Source organism: Lepus europaeus, chromosome 18 (genome assembly GCF_033115175.1).
Source record: "Lepus europaeus isolate LE1 chromosome 18, mLepTim1.pri, whole genome shotgun sequence".
Classification (NCBI taxonomy): Eukaryota; Metazoa; Chordata; class Mammalia; order Lagomorpha; family Leporidae; genus Lepus; species Lepus europaeus.
Window position 1 is genome coordinate 15,899,566 of NC_084844.1, and position 24,259 is coordinate 15,923,824.

The following is a 24,259-nucleotide window of genomic DNA, read 5'->3' on the forward strand; positions in this document are numbered from 1 at the left end:
CAAGTTCCTGGCTGGTCACTGGAGCCCGCGATCTTCCTTTGACTGGTCAGCCATGCGGTGTTTTTTGGGGAATTTTATGGTGGCCAAGGGGGCTTCTGTAAGTCTGAGGGATTACCTTCTGCCCCAGACTTGGAATTTCGCTAAACAAACCCGTCTGGCCAACGCCGGCCAACAGGGTTTTATCTATGGGAGAAGCAAATGACTTCTTGAGTCTGGTAACTAGAACCTAGTAGGGCCAACTCTGCCCTCCCTCAATTCAGTGGATTCCTTTTGATAAGTGGTTAACCCTAAAGGCCAGCAAGGATGTGTTGTCTAAGGGGACAGATGAGAGACTGGGTTCCGCCTTGCTTGTGAGCATGCCCCACTCTATTATGTATGACAACCAAAGACCAAGTTGGGAACCATTGGAAAACCTTAAATACAAAAACAACAGCACTCCAGAAAATACTTAGTAATTTTGTTGATAACTTATGGTAGTTAGCAGGGTTTTATTAGGACTTTCATCAAATTCCCAATAGAGAACTTAAAATATCATCGATGTCAGATAGGTTGGGATGTTTGTTTTTGCTTCTGCTGCTCCAAGCTTTGATTTTGAAATATAAAGCTGGTTTTCTCTGTCTGAAGGAATGCTGTGAGATGTTGCCTCCACCTCCGTGTGACATATCAGCTTAGGAATGTACGAACATTGCAATTTTCAAAATTAGAGGAGGAAAAGACAAAATTTCTAAATCAAAATTTAGTCAAAATGTTTAATTACTACTGTTTGATAATCTGTAAATGCTGTTAAATATTGGCCATGAGAGCTTTATTGTCTGAAAGAAATTTGTACCATGTTTTCTTAAGATTATAGACTTTTCTGCTGGTTATTTATGATTATTGTAAACAAAGTGGCCTGGAGAAGTCAGAGTCCAGGGCAGGACCTGACCCACCTCACCGTTCATACCTTTTTAAAAAAGATGAAATTCGATAGGATTTTTGATTGGGGTCTTTGACTTTGGTTTCAACAGTGGACAGTTAAGTTGGCTGGACATGAACGGCTAATTACAAAAGCCAACACATACATGGCACTCACTGTGTTATGTGGATACAGCGCTGTTGTAAGGGCTATATGCATAGCTTAGCTCATTTAATCCTCACAAAAGATATGCTACTAACTAATTAATATACATTAATCCACACCAAAAGATCTACTGCTGCTCCTGGATGAGGACATTTGAGGTGCAGAGAAATGAATGAACCCAGTGTCACACAATATTACTTTGGGCAAGAGCCAGGATTCACTTCCGGGGAGCTGGGTTCCAGACTCTTCAATACCCATCCAAGGCTCATTCTGCCGGCTGAACCCATGAGTTTTCAGGAGAGAGGGTGGGTGAGAATGGCTGAGATGGCAAGAGGCTGTGAATACAGAAAGACCACAAAGTAGCAGTGGTTATTTAGGATGACTGGGGCGGGCAGGAAGAGCTCCCTTGCACACCCACACAGTGTGCGCATGACAGGTCTGGCCCTTGTGGCTTCAGTTCCCGCCGACCAAACACGTGCTTCTCTTGTAGTTTCTAGGCTCTCCTGGAACCAAGGCTGATGGAAGCAGGAATCAGAGATGGAGCTGGAACACCAGTGCGCAGCCCCATTCCTAGGAGGCAGCCTTTCATTAGTCCAGGCTGCCCGGCGCCCTTTTGGCTGGAGGCCTAATGGGGGCAGGGGGCGGGGGGAGTCAGCTCAGCCTCACGTCCCACCCGCAGGGGTTTCCTTGCTAACTCCTCCCTGCTCACCTCTGCCTAGGCAAGGAATGACCCGCAGCTCTGGGTGGAGGTGACAGGGATGGGCCCACTAATGGCAGACACCTGTCCCTGGTGCTGTGGTCACAGGTGCTGGTGGTCTCAGCCAGAGCCTCTGTCCCACCTTTCTGCTGGCTGGAAACAAGGGCCGACGGGCAGGCCTGGTGTGAGCGGACTTGGCCCACTAATGCCAGCTGGTTGTGTTGGGAAGTTTGTGGAAGAAATCCCATCCCATGCTCATGCCTATTGTTCTTGGAACCCAATTCTAGAGCTATGACTTCCAGGGCCCAGTTAGAATGACAGTATTAGGCATCATAATTAACATTTTCCCATATTTCCTTTTATTTTTAAAATATATTTATTTAATTAAAGGGAAAAGCAACACAGAGAGAGAAGAGAAAGAGAAAGAGAGAGAGAAAGAGAGAGAGAAAGAGAGAGAGAGAAAGAGAGAGAGAAAGAGAGAGAGAGAGAGAGAAGAGAGAAAGAGAGAGAAAGAGAGAAAGAGAGAAAGAGAAAGAGAGAGAGAGAAAGAGAGAGAGAGAAAGAGAGAGAGAGAAAGAGAGATATGTTCTATTTGCTGGCTTACTCCCCAAATGGCTGCAATGGCCCAGGTTGGGCCAGGCCAAAGCCAGGAGCCTGGAACTCCATCCAGATCTCCCACGTGGGTGGCAGGTGCCCAAGGACTTGGGGCATCTTCTGCTGCTTTCCCAGGTGCATTTGTAGGGAGCTGGATCGCAAGCAGAACAGCCAGGACTCACATTGGCGGTCTGATACAGGGTGCGGGCATCCCAAGCGGTGGTGTAACCCACAGTGCCGCAGTGCTGGCTTCTCCCCTTCCCCACCTTGTCTGAGAATAGAGAACCTGACTCATGTTCAGAGTTGACCTAATGGTTCATCTTTGACATTTCCGGCTGCTTGTCTGGGACTGCTATGAAGTTGTAGACTCCAAAGGGCCATTGCTGATGCAGGTTGCTGGTCCTGCCCCTTCCTGTGTGTGTGTGGGGGGGGGGGGGGTGTTTTCTGCAAATGGACGGCAGACAATAATTATGTGTGTTTGTCAGCTCTACCCAAACCCGACACGTAAAAACTGATTTATGGCATTGGTGGGTAGGGATCTGTCCACCTGCTGATTTATAGAGACTTCTTTGTGGAAGACTGACAAGTGGGGGACTTCCTAAGAGTTCAGTGTGTCTGAATCGCACCCAATAATTCAGAGCTATTCAGAGTACTCGCCCGAGTCAGGAGCCTGTGAAATTAAAGTGTCACGACTGTCAGGAGGAAGGATGAGCAAGACCAACACAAACTCCAGCAGCCGGGGACATTAATTCAGCACCCATGGCCGCAGAGGGGCGCGTCTGCAGAGGCCTCCCCAGGGCGGGGCCGATGTGTGATGCGGAGGGGTCGGGGGCCACCTTGTGACTGTTCGCGTGGAGGGGACAACCCAGCAGATGGTGCTTCACCAGCACCCGGCGCCGTGAGGCTGCACTTGTGTCTAAGATCAGGTTTCTCGGAGCCGTTTACACGCGGGTTGTCTTCATCGTTTTGTTGGTGGATGTCAGCGTGGCGGAGGATAAAACTGTCCGATGCCTGAATAATTCTTGTTGTGTCTGCAAGGCTGGGTGGCGAGATCCTGACACCGCAGGAATCCCGATTTGTCCGTGCACAGATTCACGCCGACTTCTTTATAGGAGACTGACGGGCGGGGGCTTTCTGGAAGATCAGTCCGTCTGGATTGCACCTGCGATTCAGAACATTGAGGCCGAGGGCTGATTGAATCAGTCCCCACCACGGCCGTCTGAATTTCCTTTTCACTCACTGTCAAGCGTACGATTAACATAAGGAACATTTTCCCTGACCTATCTCCAAAGTAGCTCAAGTAACAAACAGCAAGAAGGTTAAAAGCCCTGATTTCTGCCCCCGGTTGCTTTCACATGTATCTTTTCACAGGAGCTATTTATTGGTCATCAAATTATCTAGGGGTCAGAAACACGTTCTTTTCACGATGTTCCACAAAACAGACTCCGGATGCATCCTTTTCCTAATGCTGTACAGAATGTTCATAGCCTCAGCTTTGCAGTTGGGCTCTCTTTGTAGCTTTTATTTATTTCTTTTGTTCATTTTATTTGAAAGACAGAGAGAGAGAGAGAGAGAGATCTTCCATCCACTAGTTCACTTCCCAAATACCCATAAAAGCCAGGGCAGGGCCAGGTTAAAGCCAGGAGCAGGTAACCCAATCCAGGTCTCCGGTAGGTGACAAGGACCCAACTACTTGAGCCATCGTCGGCCATCTCCTAGGGGTGCGTGTCTGGGAGCAAAGAAGCTGGGACTCCTCCAGGGACTACAGTGGGGGACGTGGGCATCCCGGGCAGCGACTTTGCTGCTGCCACAGGCCAGCCACATTTTGCTGTGGTTTCTAAGTGGCTCTGCCCAGCCCATCAGCATCTCATGGTGGGGTAGTGCCGAGCATGGCCGTGGGGGCCAGAGTTGTTGCTGGAGAGGTCACTGCATCTGCCTCATTTCTTTTTTTTTTTTTTTTCTTCTCTCTCTGCCTCAAGAAAAGTGACCTATGTGGCCACTGATACCCAGAAACCTTTTGTTTTTTCCGTAGAGTTCTGGTGAGGAGGAGCCTCTGACCGAACCAAGATCATCTCCCAAGGTATCTACGGTCAAGTGTGATTCCAGACTTCCAGCCATTGACCAAGCACCAGTCAAGCAGAAACACAAAAGCACTATGACACCAAGGAAACCAGAGAAAGCAGGCCCCAGCAAAGCCCCTGCAAGTGAGTGGCCACTGAAATCCACACCATCTACAGCTCCCGTCTTAATGTGACAGTCAAGCTGGTGGTATTGGCTACCCCAGCCTTCCCCAGATAGCTAATCCAGGTTTGAGAGATGAAGGATGCTGTGCAATCCATCAGAATAAGGCCAGCGTAGAACCTCAGGTCCAGGAGGCAGGAACGAGGTGGAGTCACTGTCCCCGCTGCCCCGCTTCCCCCAGCCACCTGCCTTGGGTGGCACTGCCCAGAGCAGGAGTCGCAGGGACACAGGCGTGTAGCCTCAGGTATTGAGTTTTACGACTCGGGCCAGGGCATGAAGAGCAGCTTTCAAAGGCATCTCAATGGCACGATTTATAGCAAGCGAGGGAGTAATAAAGTCCTCCGGTTCTGGGTTTGGCCTCCACGGGAGAAAGGGAGCTTGGTAAATCCTCCCTTTTGTGCAATTTGGTAAATCATTCGCTCGTTGGCTGCCTTTGAAGCAAGCGCCAGCCTTGTGCTCGGGGCAGGGGTGACTTCATTGTACCCAGGAAGAGGCCAGCAGCCAGCTGGAAATGTGGAGTCCCTCGGGCTCATCCCCACCAAAGCCACACCCGTGGGACTTGACTCCCCCGGGAGCCAATGACGCCTGGCATGGGGGCGATCAGGACACAGGGCCTTGCCTTCCGCTTTGGAAGGGAGCCAAAGGAGCTGCAGAAGAGTTCATAAACCGCACGGGATGCATTCAAACCCGAATCACAGCTCCTGCCGAATCCCGAGTAGCTCCTGTCGTGCGACCACCAGCCCAGTTAGGTCTTCGTGCATTTTTAGAAAACAGCAGCTTCCCATCAGGTCAGCCGCCTGCATTGCCGGCTCCAATGAAGTCAAACCCAAGCTGACTTGTGAAACGATGTGGTTTTAGGCAAAAAGCCTGGGTCTTGCTCCTTAGTGAATTGGGAGCAAGATTTCCCCGACTCTTCTTAAAGTCTCTTCAGTAGGAAAAAGCTAGGTTTTGTTTGTTTTTTGGTAAAGATTCATTTATTTGAAAGTCAGTTACAGAGAGAGCTCTTCCATCTGCTGGTTCACTCCCCAAATGGCTGCAACGGCCAGGTGGAAGCCAGGAGCTGCATTGGGTCTCCCACATAGGTGCAAAGGCCCAAATACTTGGGCCATCCTCCACCGCTTTCCCAGGTGCATTAGCAGGGAGCTGGATCGGAAGTGGAGCAGCCAGGACTTGAACTGGCACCCATATGGGATGCCGGCACTGCAGGTGGCCCTTTAACCAGCCACGCCACAGTGCCCGCCCCGAAAGAGCCAGGCTATTAATGCAGCTGTCTGAGTGCTGAAATAGAGCAATACGGCGATTCTCGCGGGCAGCCCAAACGCAGGTTGTAATGTATTGGACGGAGGATGTTTTTCATTGCAAAGATTTGAATTCCAGTTTACACAGTGCAGCTCCGTTTGTTCAGGATAATCTTTGGGCTTCTTGTTAAGGTCGGAGAGCTGTGTGCCCGGGGCAGAGCCGCCCAGTGGAGTGCGCGGGGCCCTCTCGGTGCCTGAGTGTGTCTGATGATATGGATGCCTGTCAGACCGAGCGGAATCCAAATGGAACTTACGGCGCTGACAGAAATGGGGACTTCACTCACTTCCCATTCTATAAACAGGGCTGGGGAACCTTTCTCCTGCCAAGGGCCGTTTGGATATTTATATCATTCCCAGGCCAGACAACACGATCAGCTGAAAAGTCAGCCCGCTCTGGCTGCACCGAGTTTCAAGTCGCTGGCAGGGCCAATCCAGACGGTTTCGAGGGCCCCACTCGGCCGACCGCTGGACGCCGTCCCCTGCCCTGCTGTAACACGTCACACTTGAAGCATACCACACTGGGAGCCACCGAGGAGCAGCCTGGTGACGGATGGCAGTCGCCAGCCGGCTGTGCAGCGCTCTGGGCTGACGGAGAAGCTGGCTCAAAGCAAAGCGTCGGCGTGTCGCGAGGCACGCATTTCACACATGTGGCCTGACCCTCGGCGTTCCCTAATTAGCACAAGGACGTGAGCATGGGGACACGTGGGCCGCCCCGGAAGAGCTGTGGTGATGATGCAGAGATTCGGATACCCCCACCCCCGGCTGTTCCAGCCCAAGAGGATTTGGGCACATTGATCTAATTCACTAACCAAATTCAGTTTCCTGCTCTTCTTTGCCTCTGTGAGAAATGTTTTGCTAAAGCTTGGTGGAGGTGATCTGAAGCTGGCCGAAAGCCAGCACTCCCTCCCACGTCAGGCCTGCGACTATGGGCAGACCGGCAGCCGGGGGTGCCCAGCAGGCCGGCCTTCCACGCGGCTGGGGAATGTCGCCTACTCATGGCACACCTATGGAATGCTGGTCCACGTCACCAGCCATGCCCGTCCCTCTCTGAGCTGCATCCGGAACCCCTGGGACAGCCGCCTGTGTCTCTCCGGCCGGATCTCTAACCAGGAAGCGTCAGGTTCTCATCGCCCCTCCCACTGTTGGAAGGAACCCCGCACTTCAGCTGAGTCCGTGGGTTGCATCGAGCTGTCCCTGGGCATCTGGTCTGGGGTGCTCCTCGTCCCGTCCGCCCATGCTCGTGGGCACATTGTGCTTTGGAGTCAAGATGCTGAGATTAGCGTCCGGGCCACGGCGCTAGTTTGCTCTCTGCCTTTGGGCAAATCACATCTCTGTGCCTCAGTCTCCCCACCTGCAAAGTGGGGCACAGACAGATCTTGCTTGTTGGGGCTGCTGTGATGACTCCAAGGTCAAAAGTGAGCCCACAACCACGGCTGCCCGAGGAACCACAGCACCCTGAGGCCCGGCGCACAGGAGCAGCGTGTGGTTAGCAAAATGGGCCAGAAAACCGAGTTATTCCTCTTGAGGCTGCCCTCCCACCACCTATCTGATTTACTTTTACAAAAATCAGTTGTGTTTTTTAAAATCTGTAATATCAAAAAAAAATTTTTTTAAATAAAAAAAAAAATCTAACATCAGCACCGGTCCAGACACTTTTACTACTCTCTGAGCTTCCAAAGCCAGACCCCAAAATGGAAAAAGATGAATTATCAGAAAGCGCTCAGCAAGCCAGAGACACGCCTTACCTCCAAGAGCCGCGGGGAAGCCAGGCAGTGAGTCAGCCAGCCGGGGCTACGGCGCACCTGGCGTCACTGTCCACGGCGAGGCGAAGGTCCTGCCGACTCGTGTTTTCTTCCTTCAGAATTCTGCATGGACCCTGAGGCAGAGCAGGCAGCCGGCCCAGCAAGCACAGGGGAACGCGGTCGGCAGAGGGGCTGGGGTGGCCTCCGATTCCTGCCCACTCTCAAAGGCTTTTCCAGTCCCAGCCCGAGTCAGGAAGGAGCCAGCTCCCTTCTCAGAACACGGAGAGGCATCCTGAGGCCGCCGTGCTGGGACCCGGAGAGCTCCCCGGGCCGGGCATGTGGGCAGCCAGTGTGCCTGCTCCTCCCTCGGCTCTCACCTGGAACTGGGCAGAGTCCCCCTGGAATGTTCCAGGAAAATGGATCTGGATGCAGACCTGGGAGCCTGCTTCCAAAATCCTGCCCTTTAAAATGAAGCCAAGTGTTCTGAAATTATCCTCACTCACCACCGAGTTCAAGGCTACTCATTACCAGATTCAGCTGCGTAGGAATCGCAGCCTTATTGTGGCTTATTGTGAAGACATGTTCTTGTAAAACTAAGAAAATCAGTGGATTCTGATCTTCAAAAGATAAAATCTAAAATAACTGTGGTGTCTTTGGGATTGGAAACTATTTACTTGAAAAGCAGCCTGGAAGCAAAATTTGAGGGCGAATCCTAAATCTTCATAATTTATCTTGCAAATAAATCCTATTCGTAATTGTCTCCAAAAGGCCAAGTTCATGGGTTTCCCAGCAAGTCCAAATGGGGCCCAACAACTTTCCAACTGGCTGCCCAAATTATAAAAAGACAAAAACAGCTTAAGTGCCCAATCCCACTTTAATATGGAGAACCCTAACTCTCCGTCTGCTTTGTGTAACACTGTGTGAAACAGAGGGATTCAGGGATGTCGCCGAGCCCAGCATTTGCAGGGCTGGATCTGAGTCCTGGTTGTCCCACCATGTAGCCCTAAAGATGTGAGCTGGCAACCTCACTGAACGTTGGGGAAATGGAGTCATCCCCCACCTCCCCAGGCGCACAGGAGGCCTTAGGTCAAGCTTAATCCCCAGCCCCTGCTCTGCTTATGAAGCCTGTCCCAGCACCACCTGCGGCGCCGGGGTTAGATCTCTGTACCAAAACCGCTTGACCAGAGAAACGTAAGCTTGAGAGGCCAGAGAGGCTGTAACTGGATCACGCACTGGTGAAGTCTCTTATCCAGTACCTGCGGATACCTTCAAAGACATTCAGCCGCCCCCAAAACCCAGCCCAGGGTGTCTGACGCCAGAGCGAGTCGGTTTTCTCAGCCATCACTCATGCAGGCAACACTCCACTGACTGCGCCCTCACCTGCCAGGTACTGGGGTACAGACATAAGACACACAGGACCCGCCCTGCAGGGGCTCACGGCCTAGTAGACAGGCAGGACCCAGGGAAGGCAAACAGTGTGGTGCTTGCCCTGACTGAGGTTAGTTCAAGAGCTCGTGGGGAGGGGCGAGCCAGGTGAAAATCCTAAAGAACAGGGCGCTCCGCCAGGTGAACTGGGCAAGGAGGATGGGCCCAGCTTGAGGTGCTTAGTGGGCAAAGGCCTGGAGCAGAGACAGGTGGACGTCAGGGAGCGCCAAATCGCCGTGACCTTGTGCCTCCACGTCCCCAGACCGGTAGCAGAGGCATCACTTGAGAGCTTGTTAGGAACGCAGAGCCCCAGGCCAGCGCTGTGGCATAGTAGGCTAAGCCTCTGCCTGCATCCCATATGGGCGCCCATCGAGACCTGGCTGCTCCACTTCCGATCCAGCTCTCTGCTATGGCCTGGGAGAGCAGTGGAAGATGGCCCAAGTCCTTGGGTCCCTGCACCCATGTGGGAGACCCAGAAGCAGCTCCTGGCTCCTGGCTTCAAATTGGCCCAGGACTGGCTGTTGCAGCCAATTGGGGAGTGAATCAGTGGATGGAAGACCTCTCACTCTGTCTCTCTCTCTCTCTCTGTAACTTTGCTTTTCAAATCAATCAATCAATTAAAAAAAAAAATGCAGAGCCCCAGGTCCCAACCCAGATGTCCTGGTGCAGAATCTGCATTAATAAGACAGTGGGGACATTTGTACACACATTGGAGTTTGGCAAGCTTTGGTCCAGGTTCAGGCCACAGACAAGGAAATCAGAGCAGAGCTGAGGTCCTACAGGCGTCAGGGCCTTGGCTGCTGTGCTCAAGGTGATGGGGCGCCATCCTGAAAGGGATCTGCACGGGGAATGAGCGTTCAGATGGGCGCTGTCTCAGCTGGCCGTGGCCGGCGCATGGGGGAGATGGCAGGGAGACAGCAGCCAGACGCAGCCAGGAGGCCGTGCAAGCGGTGGGCCCCGGGCCTGACTTGAAGCAAACACTGAGAGAAGAGGGAAGAATCTAGGGATAAAGAAAAAGGAGGCGTGGACGAGAACCCCGGGATCTGGCCATAGAACGAGGCCAGTGGAGGCCACCTTGGACAAGGCTGAGAATGCACAAAGCAGAGGGCGGGGCCCATCGTGTGGTGTGGTCTTTGAGGTGCCAGCCGGGCAGCCGCCGGGAAATGCCAGCAAGTCCTGGGTACCTGCTGCTTGCGGGACCCTAAGGAGGCCGAGGCTGCAAGAGCGTCGGCGGGAGCAGGAGGGATGATGGGCAGCCCCTGGGCCGTGAGGACAGCTAGGGAAGAGTCGGGAGGGAAGTGGTCAGGATGTACTCATCTCCCCTGTACCAGGACACGGCCTCACGGCGACAGCACTCTCAGCCGTTCACTTAGGGTGGCCACTAGCTTTCAGCAGCAGCAAATCCCAAACTCCTCTGTTGGTAAGAACCTCAGGAGGGGCCTCATCCACACACAAACGCCACGTCCCGAACCTGGCTCGGAGCCCTGCCGCTCGGGGCTCCTGGCCCTGCAGGCGGTTCTGGTCCCGGGTCAGCGCTCATGGGAAACTCCTGGGGGCCCTGACAAGCTAGAGCTTCAGTATGTTTGGGCGAGGCGAGAGCCCGTGGCTCTGAGACACTCCCAGGGGACATCCAGGCTGCTGGTCTAAGGGCCTCCTAGGAGGGGCCAGGCCAGAGAAAACACCTGGCTCAACTTGCGCACGGGGAAGCGGGGTCCACACAGGTACGCGGCAGAGTCAGGGTGACCCGGCTGCTCGGGGGCAGGGCGGGGAGTGGTTCTGAACAGAGCCTGGCAGTCAGAGGGGAGGGTGGACAGATCACGAGCTGCCCCCAACACCCCTTTGGGCCCCCGTCTCTCACCTTGGCCCCTCTCCCTTCCTGTGATCCCTCCCCCTGCCCCCTCCCCCAGGATCTCTGCTTCTTTCTCCCCCCTGCCCCCTCCCCCGCTCCCCCCCCCCCCCCCCGAGCTGTTCCACTCTGCAGCAGAAAGGCCAGGTTGGGCACAGCCACAGCCTCCCATGGGGGCAGCTGGAGGACGGGGGCTGGGCGCTCTCCCGAGGTGAGACCCCCACTGCATCCGCACTGGGCTGCAGCTACGTGGAGGGGAGAGCTTCCCCACGTCTGTCAGGGATGCCAGAGGCTCTTGGCTGGAAGAGGGTGTGACGGGGGTGCCATCCCCTCCGTTAGCTCCTCAGCGACTTGGTTGCAAGCTGGCGCCGCTTGGGCCTGCTGCCCCTCTGACCTCTGAGCCCCCTCACCCCCCCAGAAGGACATCTTCTGCATTTTGCTTCATTTGCAGGTTTTGAGTGTGTGTGTGCGTGTGTGCATTCCCCCCGCCCCCGCCCCGTGAGCGCTGCGTCCTGACTGCTCTTTCTCTTTTGTGCAGGTGGCAGCAGCGAGCACCCCCTGTTCCGCGTCGAGTATTCCCCTTACTGCTCCGTCTTTGCTTTCTCCCCGGCCCCGCAGCCCAGTGCCAATTACTGCTGCCTCCTCCTGCCACTCGTGCCACCTGCCTCCCCCTCGGCCCAGGGCCCTTCCCCCTACCTCCCTCCTGTCACCTTCCCCATCTTTCCAGGCCCCACGTCCTCCTCCCCGGGCCCCGTGCCTGAGTCCCCAGCAACCCTGTGCTACTTCCCCATCTCCTGCCCGACCCCGGCCGAGACCCCCGTGCTGTGCCTGCCCGGCCCCAGGAGGCCCAGTAAAATTTACCTCGTGTGGTAAGCTGCCCATGCAAGGCACGCGGCACGGCCGAGCCAGGGGGAGGGGGACACCAGGGAGGGGCCGGAGGCCATGTCATGGACGGTCCCAGGAGGTGGTGTGTGCAGGGAGCAGGAAGACGGGCCAGCGCCACCACCTCCCCCGGGCTCGCCTTCTTGCTAAAGGAGAGAGTGACCAATAAAATCCCGTCGCCTCTGGAGACTCAATTGCTTTCTTAACTCCTGTGTCTGGCACACTTGGGGACATCAGTATCAGAGACCCAGCAGGTTGCTCCATGTCTGATCACGCCTTCGGCCGTGTGAAGACAGCACAGGCCAGGCTGCCCTGCGAGGGCAGTCCCAGGGGCCGGGGGTTCTGAAAGCCGTGGCCCTGAGAACCCGTTCAGAGCCAGTCCGGGGAGGGACGGACGAGTTCCAGGGCTCAGCGCATGTTTACGTTCCCTTTCCTGCCTGCTTATTAGGCATTGCATTTCCTAAACTCAAAAATCCCACCTCCTGAGTTCCAAAATGTGTTTGTGGAACAGAATTAAGCTTTAATTAAGATCTCCTGTGGGTATGGGCGACAACACGCGTCCGTGGCACTCAAGTAGGCAGAGAGAGGTGGTTATTATTTGTGACTATACAGAGAGCTGCCTATTACGCCAACCAAGGCTTCGTGAGCTTTTGATTGAGCTCTAATCTCAATGACCCAAAGGGACCCATGGGTTTTTCGAAGAGGCGGCTCTCAGACAGACTCTTAGTATCTCCCGGGATCAGAGGTCCCAGTCGAGGGAGGGGGCTGGAGATGGAGGGGAGGGGTCATCGTATTTCCTTCTCTCTCGTTTTTGGCTGTATCAAGACTGTGTGGCAAGTGATGTGAGGACCGGAACAAGGAGTTACCAAGCTGGGTGGATTCGGTTCTGTGTTGTGAGGGTCTTGCATAAATGTGAGATTTCTGCTTGTTTTCCTTTCCTGCTCAAACTAAGAACTACTCGGTTAACGCTGGGGTCGCTTAGCATTGTTGAGAGAACTGGGGAAGATGCCTTTTAGCCAGTCTGTGTGGTTTCTTTGCTGCTGGGGGCATCACCCGGCTCAAGTACTGGAAGAAGGGTGGACTGTGTGATGCCAACAGCAAACCACCATTTTTCCCAAACTCAATGCCAAACCAAGGAATCGAGTCACCTGGTGACAAACCTCCTGAATACAAACTCCTCCATTTCTGTGAGGCCATGGGCTTGTTCTACCTGAACAGGAAGTTGTGTGTCTTGGTCTTCTATAGGTTGATGTGGTCATGCAGCACGCCACAGGAGGACCCACCCCAGATGGGCCCCAAAGGTGTGAAACCTGGCTCCCATTGCGTGTGGGTGAGGTTATTAGGAACTTGCTGTAGGAGTCGAGTGTTTGAAACTCCTTGTTTTTATTATCTGTTTGTTTCGGAAGGCAGATAGACAAAGGTGTCCCATCTACCACTTCACTCTCCAGTACCTGCAACAGCCCAGGATGGGTGAGGCTGAAGCCAGGAGCCAAGAACTCAATCCAGGTCCCTGTGTGGGTGGCGGAGACCCAGCCACCTGAGCCATTAGCACCTGCTGTTTTCCAAGATGCATATTAGCAGGAAGCTGGAACAGAGAGCAGAGTCAGGATTTGAACCCAGGCACTCTGATATACGGGGATCCCAACACGCAGCTTAGCCACTGTGCCCAGTGCCCACCCCCAAGTGTCTGAAGCTCTTAAATCGATGTGTACATGTGGGTCAGCTCCTCTGTGCCTGTGATTGCGGCCAGGGAAGAGGACTGTTTCGTACGAGATGGTCTATCCTGTCCATAGACCCTGAAGGGTAGCACAGGGAGGCATCAGCCGTGCAACCAAAACAGACTCTTCAAGGTCATGACCGACCGACAGGGCGCACTCATCTCCGCAATCCCTCAGATCATTGCACAGCAAAGCCACACAGATACTTGTTGAGCGAATTATAATAAAGAGACTTACTATTTGCCTCTTGGACTTTGTGAATAAAAGATCAAAGGGAAGACTCAGCAAGAGCCACATGGGACGGAAGGCTGCTCTTCGTAACAATGAGTTTCTGGCAAAACTTGGTTTTCTCACGGGAGCGATTTCGGATTTCCCACCACTAGTGACAATACTATTATTACTCTTTATGGTAGAAACGGCAGCAGCCATTTTCAGTGTCTGATACGCAGCGGTCACTGAGCTAGGCCACTTACGTGTATTTGTGTTAAACTTCACAACAATGCAGAGTAGGATTATTCCTGTGTTATAGTTACAGAAACTGAGGTTCAATCGCCAGAGGTTCACAAATGTGATGTAGCGTCTGTCCTGCTGGTCGAACAATCTCTGGTCCCTTGGCCTCTGTAGCCTAACTCCACTTTGCTGAGAACTCGCTTAGAGGTAATAGGTTTTTTGTTTTTTTTTTTAATTGTTTAAGAGATCTGACGCTTTGAAGAAAGTAGCTTTTTGAATCAGAAAAATATAATAACCTTTTATCTTAAGCCATCTGGGGTGTTTTGCACAATAAAAGCATTCATCCCAGTTTAGAAGTTCGCTGAACGCGTCAGGCCATGGTCCCGCAGGAGAACCAGGAGAACGCGCGCAGCAGCACAGCCTGGCTCCGGGATGGGCCTCGGCTTTAAGGAGCTTTCGGTCCACTGGAAAGAAAAGCCATAGACCTTGCGCAGTTTTAGACTACAGAGCATTTAAATGCCAGAGGCCAGTTTAAAACGACAGCCAAATTAGAGATTTGGGGTAAAGCAGAGTCAAAGCAGACTTGGTGGGCGTAAAACTGGAGTGGGAAAATCTGGCTGGGGTGGGCAGGGGGGTGGGGGGCTGTGAGCCACCTGGGGAATCAGCTGGGAATCAGGGCGAAATCCTCAGGCCCAGCACCTCTGGTCCTGACTTACTGAACGTGGTCTAAGCCCCACACCTGCCTCTCTGGTCAGTCAGGTGGGAGACAGGAACATTGTCTTGAAGGAATTCAGCTGAATGCAACTTCGATGCTGAGAGAACGCTTCCTCTGTGGCAGCAGATCCCTTACTGTAAGACACCTGATGGGGGTGGGTGTGGCTCAGTGAGTGGAGCTGCCGCCTACAATGCCGGTATCCAATATGGGCGCCGGTTCGAGTTCTGGCTGCGTCACTTCCAATCCAGCTCCTTGCTTATGTACCTGGGAAAGCAGACTTGGGCCCCTATACCCATGTGGGAGACCCCAAAAGCCAGGAAGACCTGGCTTCAGTCTGGCCCAGCCCTAGCCGGTGCAGCCATGTGGGGGAATGAGCCAGCAGATGGAGGATCTCTCTCTCTCTCCCTCTCTCTCTCCCTCTCCCTCCCTCCCTCTCCCTTCTCTAGTTGTTCCTTTCAAATAATAGTAAATGTTGCAAAAACCAAAAGCCCGCTATCTCTTTCTCCCACCTCCCCTTTAACTCAGCTAAATCTGGTCTGGTCCTACCCCGCACCCTGCACAGAACAGACGCTCGTTCCCTGTAGATCCCCCACTCTGTCTCCTCTCTGGTCACGCCCACAGACTCGGCCCCACCAACTTGCCCTAAGGGGTCCAACATCACCAGCAGCCCCCCCACACGCACCCCTTCTAGTAAGTTTCCCAAGAGAGAGCAGATCCCCTCTGTCTGGGAGGCGGGAACCCACGGCCTTCCCGTCCTGGGGCTGTCGGGGGAAGTGAGCAGGCCCAGTCAGAGCGACAAGCAGGCCGCACAGGCGCCAAAGCGAGCTTGCCTTTCTTGCCCGAGTCTGGATGAAGACTATTCACGAAATCCCCTGGGCCCTGTGTGCCAGCAGAGGCTGCGCTCCCACGAGTCAGGGGCTCCTCCCAGCTGTACAAGGTTGCCTGCTGGCTGCATCAATTTGTGAAACTTCTAACCTGTCTAAAAGGGGCGGGGCCAGGCAGATTCTCCCAGGGAATGTCATCTAAATAGTCACAATTTAAGCCAAAAACTTGTATGCATGGAAAATATTGCAAACATCCCCCCCGCCCCTCGCCTCCCCAGTTCATAGCACTGAGGCTAAATATGCCTGAAGAAGAGACTTGACCTGATCCACACCAGTTAGCAAATGGGAATGTAGGAAGGTTCGTTGGGAACTCGGGCCTCAGCAGCACTATAAGACCGTGTTTGCTGCTAAGAAAGAAGCTAAGGATATAAACAGGCTGTGATTCACACCCGAGCGAGCACTTGGGGGCCACTGTGTGTCCCCCGTGAATTGGAGGCTGGAAACGCTTAATGCAAGGGGAGACCTGGGCCTCGGCACAGGTGCTCATTAACGGCGCTAACAGCCTCGTGAACTGGGCGTTACGAGTTCCAGTAACAGGTGGGGAGCCTGGGGCTTCCAGGGGTAGGGTGATCTGCCCAAGCTCACACGACCGCAGGGAGCGGAACTTGGTGTCCGTGCCTCCCCCCCATGCCCCAAGCCCCACTGCTGGGCCCCACCGCTGGGCCCCTTGCGCATTCTTTACACGGAAGATGTTTTCCAAAGTTAATTATTGAAAAGACTTTGCACCTTTCAGCAGCACAGACACCAAAGATTTTACCAAGAAAGAGGAGGCCAAACCTGGGGAGATTGACAGTCAGTCCAGACATGCACAGCCCAAGAGCACCTGGGGACGGGAGCGAGAAGTCCCAACTGCTGACGAAGGTGCCAGCTCTGCGGGGACCAGGTAAGGCCCCGCGGCTGCCGCGTCTTGGTCCTCAGCGAGGGCTGACCTGTGCTCGTACCTGGTGCCCTTGTGGGTGTTGGGCGCCTGTGCTTTGTTGTCAAGGGGGATGCACCTTACCATGAAACGTCCAGGAAGTTTTAAAAACAAACTATTTAGTACTTTTTTAGAGGCTGATAGTAAAGGGGCGGGGGAGTTTATCCTTTAGTTCTGTCCCCCATCACCCCATAAGCAGGACTGGGCATAGTTCTGCGGGGACACCAGCCGTGCAGCTCCTACCCAGGGCATCTACAGAGGGGGTGGCTCCCAGGAGGGCCTGTGGGTGGAGGAGGGGAGGACAGGTGTCGGTGGGTGACTCAGGAATCACGGTGGTAAGATCTAAGTGTGTAGGGAGTAACCTCTGAACGAATGTGTGTTTTGTTTCGAAGCCCTGGCCTGAGTCTCAGCCCTGAGTATTTTGCCCTACGGCTCAAGCCTTGTTGCTCTGTTCACTCCTCCAGGATTCAATGTTCCCAGCCAGGGGTCTGCTCCTCCCCTTGGAGAAGCCACCAAGCATCATCATTTGTGGCCATATGGGCACAGTAGTCTTGAGTGTGACATGCCATGGCGGACGCCCGTAAATACAGCAGACCGTGCTAGAATTGGGATTGCTTAGAAGCAGGGGTGGCCGGCGCCGTGGCTTAACAGGCTAATCCTCCGCCTTGCGGCTCCAGCACACCAGATTCTAGTCCCGGTTGGGGCACCGGATTCTGTCCCGGTTGCCCCTCTTCCAGGCCAGCTCTCTGCCTGTGGCCAGGGAGTGCAGTGGAGGATGGCCCAAGTCCTTGGGCCCTGCACCCCATGGGAGACCAGGAGAAGCACCTGGCTCCTGGCTTCGGATCAGCGAGATGCACCGGCCGCAGTGGCCATTGGAGGGTGAACCAACGGCAAAAAAGAAGACCTTTCTCTCTGTCTCTCTCTCTCTCTCTCTCTCTCACTATCCACTCTGCCTGTCAAAAAGAAAAAGTTTAGAAGCAGGGGTGATCAAAGCATAAGCAAACGGCACACGAGGTCCCCCTTGGGCTGCCACTGACCTCGTTCTAGTTCCAGCTCTTCCTCCCAGCGTGGTGCCTTGGGTGACCGGGGGCCACTCTTGGTTACGGCGCCCTTTCTGAAAGAAGGGTGATGAAATCTGCTCATTGCACTGTTACAATGACCAAGTGACATCATGTACTGGCCGGCACCGGGCACACAGTAGGCCCACATCCACCCTGCAGCCATGGGACTCTTGCAACCTCCATCTGCATCCGAGACCTCTCCCGGCGTCCTGGAAGCCACCGAGAACTGGCCGGAGAGCTCCTTGTCTCCCCCTAGTTGTTTCCTCTCTGACCTCTCATTCTAAAGTGGTTTGCATAAATAAATCGCTGTAGGAGCCAGATGGTCGAAGTGTACCGGTGAGAGATTTGAAGCAAATGTAACCAAGATTACTTACAGAATGCTATTGCAAATCAATAAGCAAAAGATGAATACCTAATAGAAAAACGGGGGCGGGCCACCGCAGACAATTCCACAGAAGAGTTAGAGTACAGGTGACTAACAGACATTTAAAAAGACAAGTTCACTTTAGGTGATCATGTAAACTGACATGAGATAAATTTGCCTACCAAATTGACTAAGGTTTTACAAGTCATACTGAAGACTGGAAGTGAGATTAACAACTCACATTTCCTGGGCCCTGTAGGGCCAGTTGCTTTTGAAGTACTGGTCGGTGAGACTGTTGTGAGGCGGCTGCTTTTGCAGCCTACCTGTAGGGTGATTTGCTGTACAACGTTTGAAAAGAAATGTGGCGACAGGTGGCAAAAGCCTTAAAGTCCCTACCTTTTGACTTAGCAGTTCCACTCCCACGGCTCTATTCTAAGAAAAAAGACAAGCAGGCAAAGCGAGGATGTTTATCACTGTGAAATATGCAAAACAACCTACGTACCCAGCCGCAGGGGAAGAGTTAAGCACATTCTGATAACATCCATGTAGTGTACCCTTATGCTGGACTACGATGTTCTTTAAAAATAACAGCACAAAGTAATGCTCGCAATAGAATGAGATTGGGGAAAGAACACAGAGCATGCAGGTGCACGTGTAGATATCCCAATTTTGTTTTGTTTTCAGCAGCAATGGCATCTGACTTTTGGGTTCTGGGGACATTTGGAGATTTGGATATTTCATCCTCTTCTCTGGCTTATAAATGGTCTCCAGGCCGGCACCGCGGCTCACTAGGCTAATCCTCCGCCTGCGGCGCCAGCACCCTGGGTTCTAGTCCCAGTTGGGGTGCTAGATTCTGTCCTGGTTGCTCCTCTTCCAGTCCAGCCCACTGCTATGACCCAAGTTCTTGGACCCTGCACCCGCATGGGAGACCAGGAGGAAGCACCTGGCTCCTGGCTTCAGATTGGCACAGCACGCCAGCCATAGCGGCCATTTGGGGGGTGAACCAATGGAAGGAAGACCTTTCTCTGTCTCTTTCTCTCTCTCTCACTGTCTAACTCTGCCTGTCCAAAAAAAAAAAAAAAAAAGGAAGGTATATGAGTGTGGGAACGTAGGAAATCATTGGTCAATCACACAAAGACCAAAGACCTGGCTGAAGGGCAGGTGGGTGCTCGTGCCCCGAGAATCCTGGGGAAGGCAGGCTCTGCACTCACAGCCAGAGCCCAGCAGGGCCCGGAGGAGCATGGCGGCCTCGCTGGGGCTGGCTCTGTGAAGAGCACATTCCTAGTGTTCCGACCGTGCCTATTCCCAGCCCTGGAGCTCCTGGAGTCTGCTCCCTATTGGAAAGACACAGAAAATAGGGTTAGAGCAGCATAAATATAGAATGGCACAGCCTGCTGCCTGTAGGGAAACAACACACAAATGCACCCCAGAGAAGCTCTGGATTTTCAAGAGGAAGACTTGCCCCCTGATGTGGTGGTGGATCCCGGGAGCTGCCACCCAGCATGGAGCCGGAGACTTCTGCCCCAGAGGCCAGCGTCTCCCTGTGACAGCTCGGGGGCTGCTGGGGAACACGTTGACAGTCCCTGTAGGGGTTCCAGGTTTTCAGGACACTGCCCTGGTGATTCTTCAGCCCTTTGGGCATCTCTCCCTCGCTTGATCAGAAGCTGGAGCTAAACTGGTTCAAGGGCAGAGGGGGCAACTCCCGACCCTACAGCAAGTGGCCTGTGTGCAGAGAAGTTCCCACAGGTGCAGGCTCCAGCTCCGCTAGCTACCTTCTGAGGCCCTTTGTCACGGCCAGGATGAAAAGCAATTTGCCAGAGCCTACACATCTCTATATCATTTTTTAAAAACTTTAAACAATAGGTAGATGTGTGTGTGTGTGTATAAACAGATAGCAGGAGAGTTCAGAGGCTCTGTGGTTCCCCAGCATTTGCTCCCCGAAATGTGGACCAGCCTGCTGTGGGCCCCACCAGCTCCACTCTGTGCAGACACAGCCCAGTGGGCAAAGCACCCCTGAACTGCTGACACAGCTCTTCCTGGGGCCTCAGAGCAGAGCTTGACCGATGTCTGGGAGAGCTGCTGAGTGCAGGTCCACACTGTGCTGCCCAGCGCCCCACACGGTTAGCAATAGAAGCTTACAGGGTAAGAGGGCATTAGAGACCGGAACACGTGCTCCCCTGGACTACCTTGAGTCAGTACCGACTGTGCCCTGGGCAGAGCCCCATGCTCCCAGGGTTTGCTTTCCCCCAGAGGAGCTGCTACCACCCAGATCTTTCCAGCCCCCATGGAGTCCTGCAGATGCAGGGAGGGGTAGGGGCTGGCGGATTTGGGGGGCAGGCGGCGAGAGAACATGGAATCAGAGGAGGACTTCCTGTTGTGTACCCACACCGTCAGGCTAAGGAATGCTCAGAAGCACACACACATCATGACGGATTCCACGCAGCCTCAATTTCACGAGGAAATTGGCAGTCCGGCCATTACTTAAGGGATAACCCAGGACGGTGGTTAAGAATACAAACCCTAGCATCAAGCAGGCTTGGGTTCAAATGTTCATCACTTACTGGAAATCTGATCTGGGGCCAGCTATTGGCCTCCCTGGGCCGCACTCCTTTGATTATAATGCGAGATGGCTGGTGGCTATTTCATAGGCCTCTGAGACTTGACTGTGTGTGCGATGCAGCTGGTGTGGCTTTGGCCTGCTCCGTGTACGCCCGCAGTAAGTAGTGGCCATTCATTATTTTTATGAGGCACATTTTGAATATGTGATCTCACCGATAGGAATTCCTATGCAACTGGGAGGGGAGTGGGAGAGGGAGAACCTATGCCAGCCAGAGCTAAGAAACTGACCAGGGATAAGGACAAAGGGGAGACAATCATTTCCTGAGCGGTTTGTAATTTTTATTTGCACTAACTAGTTAGCCTGACCCAAATCATCAGTATGTCTAAGCACCAGCCTTCCTCCCAATCTGCCAAGACAGAGTTTACTTCTCTTTCTTCATTTGTTTTTTAAAGATTTATTTATTTATTTTGAAAGAGTTACAGGGTCGGTGCTATGGCTCAGCAGGTTAACGCCCTGGCCTGAAGCACCAGCATCCCATATGGGCACCGGTTCGAGTCCTGGCTGCTCCTTTTCTGATCCAGCTCTCTGCTGAGGTCTGGGAAAGCAGTAGAAGATGGCCCAAGTGCTTGGGCCCCTGCACCCGCATGGGAGACCCAGAGGCAGCTCCTGGCTTCAGATTGGTGCAGCTCCAGCCGTTGCGGCCATCTAGGAAGTGAACCATTGGATGGAAGACCCCTCTCTGTCTCTCCCTCTCTGTGTAACTCTGTCTTTCAAATAAATAAAATAAATCTTAAAAAAAAGAGAGAGAGAGAGGGAGAGACAGAGAGAGATCTTCTACCTGCTGGTTCACTCCCCAGATGGCTGTAACAGCCAGCACTGGGCCAGGTTAATGCCAGGAGCCAGGAGCTTCATCCGGGTCTCCCACATGGGTGGCAGGGGCCCAAACACTTGGATCATCTTGTGCTGATTTTCCCAGACCGTTAGCATGGAAGTGGATCAGAAGTGGAGCAGCTGGGACATGAACCACCTATATGGGATGCCAGTGTTGCAGGTGGAAGCTTACCCCACTACACCACCACATCGCCCCCAGATTATACTTTCCTTAAGTTTTTGTAACACTGCATGCAGCAGGGTTGTCCTAAGTGCACATTGGATGATTTGGGGCTGGTGGACTTTACAGGAGCATCCCAGGCGTGCTGGTGTCCCTTTTCCGTAAACACATAATGAAAACCAGCGTTTAGTGAGAGGCTTCTCCACGCTCAGCCTGGCTTGGCCTGGGGCTGGACCGACCTCCCGGGAGCTTCTGCAGAAAGCAGCTGTGTCCCCAGGCTCAGCAGAGCCAGCCTGAGCCGCACTGGCTCCTAGAGGAGGATCCAAAGGCAGCGGACTGCGGGCCTCTGCGCTGGGCTCCTGTTGGACTGCTGGCCGCGTGGCCCATGGCCCGTGGCCTGTGAGTATTTTCTCCCCCAGGGACTTGTGTATTGCCATTCGTGGACTTTACTGTGTGGTATTTTAAAGAGCTTCCATCTGTGGGCATTTTTGATAAAAGGATACACTTGTCTTTTCTCAATGCAGATCCAGTGGTTCACCGGGAAAGCCAGCTCTGGGCAGATGAAACTACGGTGAAGAGGCCAACCCGAGAGAGGAGAAGCCTGGCGCCCACCTCGCAGCTGATGACGACCTCCGAGAACCCCCTGGAGAGAGCCAAAAGGGGAGACCCGAGCGCCGTTGCTCAGAACAAGCCACAGCCAGCCCTATCCCAGGCCTTCCAGGGAACAAAGAGTCCCCAAGTGTTGGGTGAGTCCTTGGGGCCCTCGCTCGTCCCCAGCGCCATGGGAGGGCCGAGGAGGACGCCATTCAGGTTCAGAGACGAGGACTTTTATTCCGTGCTGTCGCCAAACGCTGCAAAAGACCCTTACGACACGGAGGAGGAGACCCACGCAGAAGAAGAGCTCCTGCTGCTTGGTTTGCACCCGCCTCGCTCTCCCTCAAGTCACAGAAGAAGTCGGTGTCTTGGGACATCAGCCTCTCTGTCCAAAAACAAACACTTTTCCAACAGTGCTGAAAATTGCAAAGGAAACTCGTTAAGAAGATTTGAGCCCAGCCCTGGCTTATTAAGAACACTCAGTGCAATGGAGCCAGAGACAGGGCAGCCTTCTCCTGGGCAGAGGATGCTCCCAGATCCCTGGCTGCCCAGTGGGGAGTCTGCTACAGAGAATGACAGTGACAGCAGTGAGGACGAGAAGACCTTCCACTCATGGGACAGCAAATCTGAATCCAGACAAGATGACCGTCTCAGGGTGGAAAATGTATCCAGCGATTCTGTTTCTATGGACGACAAACCTGATACCCATGACCATGAGAGGGACTGGCAAGACTATTTAAACAGTTCTAGACATTCCCTTGACTTCTCTCTTGCTGGTAGACCAACAGTCCCAAGGTCATCACCGGACTCACCCTGTAACACGGCGCGGTCATCAACACATCACCTGAGGGCTGACGTCCCAGTGGGCTTGTCAATGTCACCCACGCCGGTTCACAGATCCGACACGCAGGGAAACGCAAGGTTTAATGTTCGCCAGCCACTGTCCCCCATTAGAAATAGAATTCCGTTGGCCAGTGCACGTGAGTCTGATGTCAGGGGAGCAGAGGATGTCACCTCAGCAAGCCAAGCTCAGGAGGCTCCGTCGAACGTAGAAAACCCCCTGCTGAGTCTTCCAGCCGGCCTGCCTCTGCCGCACTCTCCCATCTCCTCTCCGTCCAGAGTGAGTTTCCAAGACCACCTGCATCTGCCTGGGTCCCTGCAAGAAAACATACATTTTGCTGTATCTACAGTGTCTTATTTCCTAAGTCAAAGCGAGAACGGGACTAGAATGGCAGCCTCTGGTCTCGCAGATGAAAAGGAGGCCCCTAAGATACAAGTAGACCCTGAGAAGCTCAAGAAACTGCAAGAAAGGTAAGGAATCCGAGTAACTATCTATGCCTATGTGAATACACATACATGCACACACATTTTTCCCATTATTCCAATGCTGAGGTAAGCATTGCTTTCATCAGCGAGTCATGAGAATTTGGAATCATAAATAGACCCTTCCTTGACATTTAACGATTGCTTCTTTTGAGAAAAAGCTTTTTTTTTGGGGGGGGGTCTTAAAATATGAGTATAGGTATATATAAAGAAAAGTTTGGTGTGCCGGTTCAGTCTCCTCAGTGTTTCCAAAGGGTTTTTCCCTGAATACCACATCTTTAGGTAGGGCACGTTTGCCAGGTGTAGGGGTTCCTGTCTGTTACCTACAGCTAACTCTTCTCACCAGCAATTGGGAATCAAGATTTTCTACCGAAAGGTTGCTGTCTCCCCAGAGGCAACCGTTCAGCATGTGAAGTTCACAGCTCCCCCTCACCAGTTCTAGAATTTGAACCTTCCCCACTAAAAGGCTGTCCCCAGTTGCCATAGTTACCTTGATCTCTGAAGGGCCGTGGTGGGGTAGCCACTGCCGCCGTCCTAGGGCTGCTGTTTCTCGTGAGAGGAGAGAAAGATGGTTCCTGGGTTGCCCGTTTCTTTGATCTTTGCTTTCTCACGAGATGACGATGACGTCGGGCTGTTTCCCAGCTCTGAAATGTGATCTTTTGTAAAGCCATCGCTAATCGCCAGGTCAGGATTCTACCATTTCTTTTTATGATCCGTGTTTACCGTGCCCTGCTCTTGGCTTACAGATCAGGAAACTGACTCCTGGACTAGGCCATTCATTATCCTCCCGATGTTCCTTTGTAGGTGGGGAAATTCCATGACAATGCCTTAGAAATGT

General features: G+C 53.3%; 1 protein-coding gene across 2 annotated transcripts in view; it reads left to right on the top strand.

Annotated features, from left to right (window-relative positions):
- Positions 1-24,259, top strand: part of MARCHF10 (membrane associated ring-CH-type finger 10) — an 81,008-nt gene that overhangs the window by 35,660 nt on the left and 21,089 nt on the right. The window contains exons 3-5 of one of the 2 annotated variants that reach the window (XM_062216429.1): positions 4,384-4,555; positions 16,286-16,435; positions 22,029-23,409. In XM_062216429.1, the coding sequence (XP_062072413.1) occupies positions 4,384-4,555; positions 16,286-16,435; positions 22,029-23,409 (1,703 nt within the window). The remainder of the gene's footprint in view (positions 1-4,383; positions 4,556-16,285; positions 16,436-22,028; positions 23,410-24,259) is intronic. The other variant, XM_062216430.1, reaches the window with a different exon arrangement.